Below are 9,379 nucleotides of genomic sequence, written 5' to 3'. Positions count from 1 at the left end.
TGATGTAGTTGATATTGACTTTTTCTTGGTTGTGGTCAAGCGATGATCAAGTTGTCGTTGAAATTTTGAGTTCTATCTAAGGCAACAACTCAGATGCATCATGTAAGTTACAAGCAAATATATTTTTATCTCATGATTCTTGGGATCATAACTTTTAAAATTGAAGGTTAAAAGCATTGTTTGTTGTTTTTGGTACTATTTGAGTTTGTTCAGGTTAAAGGAACAACTGACTTATAAAGTAGATGTTGTATTATTCAAGGTGATGATCAGACTGTTGGCACGTAGACTCCTTCACCCGCCCCATCCATTAGAAACAAGATTAAATAAATTGTTTGGCGGTTATCAACACATTAAGCTCGATAAGATATCACATGATACGGTGGGTATATAACTATTAAAATTTTGATCTATAATTGGATTTGTAATTCTCTATCTTTACATACACAGGTCGGCCTCTATGTAGTCTATGCGACGATCATCTCAATTTTGCTCGATGAGGATTGGTCCTGCATCGCGTGTAGGGGTTGTAGTAAAAAACCAACATGTACATAAAAATAGACGACTTGAGGCTCGATATTGATGCACTTTTAGCACGTTAATATCAGTGTCATGCTTGTGTCCCGAACCAAATGTCAATCTCAGGTAAATAATTTATATTCAGAGTAATGTGAATAAAATGATAGTATGGGTTGGATAAAAAGAACTGATTTGTAAACTTTTTTATAGGGTTCACAGTTAAAAAATGTTTATCTTTCATGCTAATTAGGGCAAGTTCTTTTATAGTAGTACTGTTAAAACAACTCAATACTCAAATTGGAAAATGTGTGTTCATCAGTTTAGTACCTTTGTATGTATTTTCTTTCTAATGTTGTTATTTACTGATGATTTCGTACTTGCTAGTGTTGCTCCAAGACTAAATGTTTTATTGTATAATCTTTCATATTTTTTGTGCATTATTGTTGGTTTGTCATTCCTATGCTTTTGCAATATCAGGATTTATGTTTTATTATGTACACTAAATAGATACTAATGTAAAGTCTAAAATGTTGTGTAATAAATTTATTATTATTATCTTGATGTATAAAAATGGCAACACCACCAAATGGGATTGAAACAGAAGGGAAACATTACTTTTCGATGTAGAGGACATTATTCGATATCCAATCAAGCCGATTGCTCGAGGTGCGTATGGGATTGTTTGTTCATATGTTAACTGTGTAAGGAATGAAAAATTAGCAATAAAGAAAATACGCAATGCCTTTGATAATCGTATTGATGCTTTGAGAACCTTGCGTGAGCTTAAGCTTCTTCAGCATCTCAAACACGATAATATTAGTTTGAAAGATGTGATGGTTCTCATTCCTGGAAGTTTTAAAGATGTTTATTTATGACCTTGATACTGATTTGCATCAGATTATTAATCTGTCTTAGTAATGATCACTGCCAATATTTCCTCTTCTAGGTATGTCGATTTATTCATATACAAATGACTTAATGTGTGAGATTTTTTCTGTTCATGTTACCCAAATATGACACATTTTTTTTACTCATGAAAACGATTCACAGCTTACTTACGGTAATCAAGGAGCTTCCACGTCCAAAATTAACTCTTTTATTAAGGTATATATCTAACCTATCATCGGTATTTATTAAAATTTGAGGTGTTACTTTATCTTTTAGTAACTAAACTAATAACCCATATGGCATTGTTATATTTTTCAATTTGCATCATCTATCACTGGTGATAAAATTGGTCATGCTGATCTTTTTGTTGATGTGACTGATAGCCCGCTATTACTCACTGTGCACAAGTGCCTAATAGATTGAAATTCGTTTAATCACCAATGAAAAGCTATACTTATATAGCGTTTATTTAATTTTTTTAGCAGATGTTTTATATTAAATTGAATTTTTGTGTTCCAATGGTGTCACATTTGGATTTGGATTTGGATTTGATTATTATTTCATATTATTTCTGATTTTCTATTATTATTTTTTAAAAAATGTCGCGAATTCGCGGGTGTAAGGAATATAATACAATCTGGAAAGGCATAATACAAGCACATCTCACATACTTTTTAATAGGACCTTTTTGCCTAAAACTCATTTGAACCGTACAAACCCTAGCTATGGCGGAAGAAACAGTCGTTAATGGCGACGGCGATGGAAACGTAGAAATAGCATCACCGGAGCAAGATTTGAAATATACAAATACTCAAACTCTACAAAATTTGATGCAAAAAATTTCAGTTCTCGAGCAAGAGAAACAATCACTTGTTAACGATAATCAATCATCAGCAGCTAAAATCAAGCAACTCGAAGATGAAATTCAAAGTTTTGAATCTGACAAAAGAGCATTGAGTTCGATTGCTGCTAGGGCTTCTGATCTCGAAACTGAGGTATCTAGGCTACAACATGATCTAATTTCATCGATGTCTGATTCACATGAATCGAATAATGAAGTAGTTGAATTGAAACGAGTTGTTGAGAAATTGAAATTGAGTGAGTCTGAGAATTTAGAGAAAATTGATGTTCTTGAGAAGGAAAGGAATTTGTTACTGGAACGAGTGAATGAATATGTTGAGAAATCGAAGGAATCAGGTAGTCGAATTAACGAGTTCGAAAAGAGAATCAAAGGTTTTGAGACGATAGAAAGTGATAGTAAGAACTTAGGGTTGAAATATGAGGAGGAGATTAAAAATAAAGATGAACAGATACGAAATTTGAATCGATTAGTTGACGAGTTCCAGTCTGTGATTGTGAAGAATCGAGGTGAAATGGAGAAGTTGAGTAAGGAGAAAGAGGAGTTGGAGATTGGGAAGAATGATTTGGAAGAGTTGTTGAATAAATCAGAGAGGAAAGTTAATGAACTGGAAGATAAATTGGATCAGGTACGAAAGGAATTGGAAAGGTTTGAGAAGATTAATAGTGGTTTGAAGGAGAAATTGGCGGAGAATACGAATGGGATTGTTGCTGATGGTGATGAGAAGAAGAAGGTGGTGGGATTGAAGGTTGACTGGCCGATTGTTGCAGTAACGACTGGTGCTGTTGTCATGGTGGCTGCTGTGTACTTTCGTCATGCGAAGTTTTGAGTGTGGATGGAAGTTAAGCAGGTGAGCTGTTACATTTTTTGTTATGTGGTTTGGTTTTGTAGGTTTTTGGAGTTTCGATTTTGTGTTGATTAGATTGAGCCAATATATACTGTTTCGCCAAAGTATGGTGTTTGACTTGTTGGATTTCCGTTAAGGGCATGTTTTCGTTGTCTAATATAAATAGTGTTCTTCATGTTTTGTAATCGGTATAATACGTTTCTGTTAATCTTTTGATATTATTCTTGTCGATTTGGATTACCAAAGCATATATACTGTGCTGTTATCTAGTTCCCTATGACTGGACACACATCATTTTGGAAGCGAATAAATGTGGTTTCTATCTCGTTCGGTGGTTCCTAAATCGGTAGATAGTTCAAACATAATGATTGATCATTGTTTTGGTTGAGTGTAGTTGAGAGATGAGATAAGTATAACATTAATAGTATGAAGTTTAGGCATGGTAAGATTGCATCCACACTTTTGGAAAGGATTTAGCACATTGTTGCTTCAAGGTATGTTAGTAATTAACAAGATAGGTGGACTATTTCCTTTTTCTGACTTGTACATTAGTGATTTATGAGCACATATTATTAAAATGTGTTGATTATGTAAGAGTGTTGTTAGCAAAAGTTTGTCTGGCTATGTAATGATGATATAGTGTAAGTTATTGTGATTTACTTGAGCTGGTAGCTCAAAATCCCTAAGGCCTGATCCTTTGTTTCAGCGAAACATAACCAAGATGAGTATTATTGAACTCTGATAGTATGATTTATGTGCATCATATGTTTATACATCTCACGAGTCACGTCTCAACGTGATACCGGTCACTTTTTCCAGTCTACACATTTGTTTTAGGATGACGAGTCTTGCAGTTTAGGTAAGTTTGAAAAATTCGGCTTCGGTTAAAATGGATAACTCTTTAAGTGTCAGTAAAACCTGGTCGGGTTAGGCTGCTAGGCCCATCACATTTATTCATATATTTTATTACAGAGTAATATATTTTAGTTTACTGAATATTTTTACAATAACTGTATTCAAAACAATAATGTAATCTGTTTTAGTTTACTGAATATTTTTACAATAACTGTATTCAAAACAATAATGTAATCTGTTTTGTGCGAAAAACAGTTTCGGTAATTGTAAGCATTTGAGAACACTTAAGACGACTTCTGACGCATTTGAGAACACTCATGACTTTTGATGCATTTGAGAACACTTATAGGTGACTTTTGACCCATCACTTAATGGCTACGTTTATCAATCTATTTTTCTTACAGCTAATATTTATCTTTACTAGTTCGACCCTCTATTGATAACATATAAGTCTGTGTAACCTGTTTCTTATGATGGGTCAGATTTACCTTATGTAGTGTTTGTCTTGTTAAACTGTATGTGACCTTAACTGCTTTTAAATTCTCTCTTTCGGATGGTTGAAAATGCTTATGGTAAGTGGTTAAGACCAAGTTTGTATAAATCCTACTAGTCAACTTTAGAAAGTAGTCTGACTCGACTGGGTCCAAGTCGGTAGTTAATGCTCAAAATGGATCAAAAGTCAGGTTTAGTTGGTGAAAGTCGGAATGTATATGCAAGGCTTTTAACTTCTTTTTTTGTTTGCAAAGTTTTTATTAACAATGGCGGGTGTACGTACGAATATGTGTATGTTATATATGGATATAGGAATAAGGAAGTGAGGTCCATCAAATAAAATTCTGATCCACTTTAATGAATACCGATTTTGGTCTACCTTTAAATTTTAACAATAATTATCTTTCTTTTTGGGCAAAATAACAAAAACTTCATTTCAAATCTTAATCTCGAAAAGATATAAGAAACAAAGATACAAAAAATAACCACGATGGAGGCATGAGGACAGTAAACAAAGCATTTTCAAGACATCATCTAAAGCTGATTAAAATCGAGTCTCACCGTAAACCTAACAAACAATTACCGTAAACCTAACAAACAATTAAAATTTACATATGAAAGAAACGAAACTAAAAAATTCACCAAAAGTGGTAGAACAAGACCAGACATAATCAAACACCAATGTGTTGTTGTTGATGTCATCATCTACTTTAGCATTAAACGAAAAGGTCGATTCAATTTCGATCACATCCGAATTCAAACTACCAATCCTGAATTGAACAAAAAAAAAAAAAAAAAAAAAAAACCCCTTTTCCATCTAACACCCGTCCCATCCCCGATCTCACGCGTTTCGACTTACAATTCTCGACAATTTGATTATCTTTTGAAGTCTCGGGAACTGCAATCCCGACCTCATCTTCATCGCTAGAATCGTGCAAACAAAACGCCTCATCCTTTACACCCTTTTTCTCACCCTTACCTCTCTTCTTGATATCACCCTTAGTTTCAACCTTCTTACCCCCGTTAAACCGAAACTTGTTAGCATGCACGTGTGATCCCCTGCAGAAATCTTTACAGTTTTTATCCATACAAATACAAAACTTTTGATCCGCACTATTACCGGTAGCAACATTATCCAAATTGTCAAGAAGTGCACTAGTTGTTTCATTACACGTTACGGGTGTAAAGACTTTCGCAATTTGCCTTTTTTTAGATTTGGGGCCCTAACCCACACCATCAAGTGCATTATCAATCTCTTCTAAATGAGCCGAATACGGACTACCAAGAACCCCATCAACTCTGAAAATCTTTTTACCCTTGTCAATAACCGACACCTTACCCGTCGACTCCTTCACACCACCCTCATCTAATTCCTCACTCATGATCAAAGCTTCGAAATCTTCAGTAGCATTGAAACACCCAGATGCCTTCATGACCGCAACCACCACATCTTTATTAGTTTCACCAATCTTATCTTTAGTACTAACATTATCTTTAGCACCAACGTTATCATTAGTACCAACAGAGGGATTATTACCCGCGCTTCGTTGCGGGATTATTTTCGTCGTTTAACGGTCGGTTAATATAACGTTTATGAAAAAGGTTAACGGTCGGACAATTAAATGGTAAAATTAAATGGTAAAAAAGTAATAAAAAAGAAGGAAAAAAAATGAAGTAATAGAAAGTCATAAAAAATAACTTCGTTGCGGGGTGATTTTTTCGGTTAGCGGTCGATTAATTTTAACATTTAAAAAAGGTCGGTTAACTAAACGTTTAAAAAAGAATGAAAAAGGAAGGTGAGAAATGAAGTAAATAAAAGTTTTAAAAAAGTATTGAAAAATAAGTAAATAAAAAACGGTTTACTAAAATACCCCCAAACTCGAGGGTATTTACGTTATCGCCATTGTGAATATTAAAATCGCATGAAACATAGTATTATTGATAATGATAATGATAATGATAATAATAATGATAATGATAATATCTGTAACATCCAAATCTTTTAATAAGTCCTATCTTGCTGACCAAAATTTAACACAACTATTGTTATCGTAATTTTAATATAGACGAAAAGAACGTTGCACACAAATTTGATGTTGCTCAATATTATTGCAACTGGAAAAACATAAATAAAGAGCATGTAACATTTTTGAGCAATAACTTTAGGTGTGTTTGTTTGCTTATTAATTGAATGGTTTATCGTTGAATGGTGAATCATTCAGCTTTCAACGCATTTGCTTTTGACCTCTGAATGGCAGATGATGCTAAATGATTCGACATTCAATGTTGAATCATTCAGAGCTAGAATCATCTCTTAACCATTAAGCACCTAAATTTTATGTAATATGTTCTTTATATTATATCAAGAACTCTTATTAAACAGTTATATTGTAGTTTTTATACGTGTCAAAAAGTTAATAAGGTAATTTTACATTATTCACATTATTCATTCAAAATGATTATCAAAAACATGTTATTTTCAATCAAAAACAACTTCATTCAGAACCTTTGAATCATTCGGATTATGAAACATTCAACACCAAATCATTCAATTTTATCAAACGCATCTTTTATTATAATAGTTTTTCTTTTAGAAAGTGTAGCTACACATCATTGATCATTAAATCATATGATAATAAAGATTTAGACTTTTTTGCTCAGTTGGTCCCTCTATTATACCTCAAATCGCTAGTTTGGTCCCTCAGTTTTTAATTTGGCAATCAGCATCCCTGAGTTATTTTGATTTGGCAACCAGCGTCCCTCCGTCAACTTGCCATCCAAATTGAACGTTAACCCTTGTCATGTGCCTTACATGTGAGGGTAAATTCGTCTTTTTACTCTTTCCTCACTAAAAACGAGGGACCAAAGACGCAAAAAATTCTACAGTTATATTTCAATTTATATATTTCTAATAAAAAATACATCATCGTCATTTTGGCTACCCAAATCTCAATTTCATTTCAACTCTTATATGTATCTATAACCTGATCATTGCTTGTGATTTACAGAAATATTGATGAACAACATCAAATTCAACAAACAACATCAAATAAACATCTTATATGAATATGTAAATCTCAATAAAAGCATATAAAGGGCAAACATGGTGTGCATCTAGACCGATCATAAATACAATAAAGATATAGAAATTTTTGTAAGAACAAAGTAGCAGCAGAAATTAGTGTAAAGCATACTCCAGATCTCGACTTTTGAAAAAAGATAAAATGAAATTGGAATTTAAATCTAACAGATCCAGAACAAAAAAAAAAGAGTTGTTGATTATTGGGGCAAACGAAAAGCCCACTGCAAAAATCAATCATCATCATCTTATCATCATAACATCATTGTACACCCAACAAAATTGTATAATGTATTTCTATGAATTTACATCTTTATATACAGCAGCATATATCCATTACACTCACAAATACCGTTAATAGACATCGACAGCAGCATATATCCATTACACTAACACATACCGGAATGAAGATCCGACGGCGCGTGAACTCCACGCGCTATATTGTAACACCCTAGGCAAATCCCACATCGCCCACGAACATGAGTGATCATGGGATTATAAGGTAATACTCACGCTTAAATGACACAACGCGTTTTGGGATCACAGGCTGAGTAGAAGTGCGAGTACGTTGTGGTTAAGCGTGCTCGGGCGAGAGCACTACCAGGATGGGTGACCTCCTGGGAAAGTGCTTCTCATGTGTGGTCGCCAAGAAAAAGCCGTGCGCCTGCGGGCAAAGCGGACAATATTGTGGTCATGTTAAGCTGGGGTGTTACAGAATGGTATCAGAGCCACTCATGTGCCGTTGGGGGTGGTGGGGCAAACCTCATCGAGGACGATGAGTCCCTAAGGGGGGGTGAATGTAACACCCTAGGCAAATCCCACATCGCCCACGAACATGAGTGATCATGGGATTATAAGGTAATACTCACGCTTAAATGACACAACGCGTTTTGGGATCACAGGCTGAGTAGAAGTGCGAGTACGTTGTGGTTAAGCGTGCTCGGGCGAGAGCACTACCAGGATGGGTGACCTCCTGGGAAAGTGCTTCTCATGTGTGGTCGCCAAGAAAAAGCCGTGCGCCTGCGGGCAAAGCGGACAATATTGTGGTCATGTTAAGCTGGGGTGTTACATATATCACGTTTCAAGATCTAGGACGTTTCAAGATATTGGAAGCTTTTTTAATGAAGAGAGAAGTGATTTAGGGTAATGAGGAGAGTTAAGGGGTGTGAGATCGATTGGTTACCCAGATTTGTACGAATTAATGCAATTTAATTTCTTATCTCAACGCCGCAAGCCACCACCATTGGCATTACAATCTCCAACATACAAAGGGTTACATATCATCGTAAATCACAGCAATCATCATCGTTATTCGTAAATCACAACATCGTCACAAAACTTACAGGAGAACTCGAGTTTGTTAACAGCAATGACATGTGAGGGGTTTGAAACAGGAGTTAGTTTTCAATTTCAGATCTTGAATTCATGTATTTATAACATCTTGATATAATGGATGGATTTGGGAAAAATGGGTAACAAGCAGGGTTTTAGTACTAGTTAAAATGGGTCTAAATGGTGGGCTAGCAGATGTAGCAACAAGAAACTTGAATCTGAATTTTTTTATTAAAAATATATAAATTGAAATATAACTGTAGAATTTTTTGCGTCTTTGGTCCTTCGCTTTTTAGTGAAAACGAGTAAAAAGACGATTATACCCTCACATGCATTACACATGACAAGGGTTAACGGACCTTTTAATAGAAATTTGACGGAGGGACGCTGATTGCCAAATCAAAATAACTCAGGGACGCTGATTGCCAAATTAAAAACTTAGGGACCAAACTAGCGATTTGGGGTATAATAGAGGGACCAACTGAGCAAAAAAGTCAAAGATTTACATATA

The 9,379-nt window shown here is 34.7% G+C and overlaps 1 protein-coding gene across 1 annotated transcript; it reads left to right on the top strand.

Moving 5' to 3' along the window:
• Positions 1 to 2,085: 2,085 nt before the first annotated feature.
• On the top strand, positions 2,086 to 3,667 carry LOC139861394 (peroxisomal and mitochondrial division factor 2-like). The gene has a single exon (XM_071849777.1). The coding sequence runs from the start codon at positions 2,130 to 2,132 to the stop codon at positions 3,090 to 3,092; it is 963 nt and encodes a 320-aa protein (XP_071705878.1). The 5' UTR covers positions 2,086 to 2,129; the 3' UTR covers positions 3,093 to 3,667.
• The last annotated feature ends 5,712 nt before the right edge of the window (positions 3,668 to 9,379 follow it).

This window comes from Rutidosis leptorrhynchoides, chromosome 1 (assembly GCF_046630445.1).
Source record: "Rutidosis leptorrhynchoides isolate AG116_Rl617_1_P2 chromosome 1, CSIRO_AGI_Rlap_v1, whole genome shotgun sequence".
Classification (NCBI taxonomy): domain Eukaryota; kingdom Viridiplantae; phylum Streptophyta; class Magnoliopsida; order Asterales; family Asteraceae; genus Rutidosis; species Rutidosis leptorrhynchoides.
Note: the sequence above shows the minus strand (reverse complement) of the source record. Positions and strands in the feature narration are given on the sequence as shown.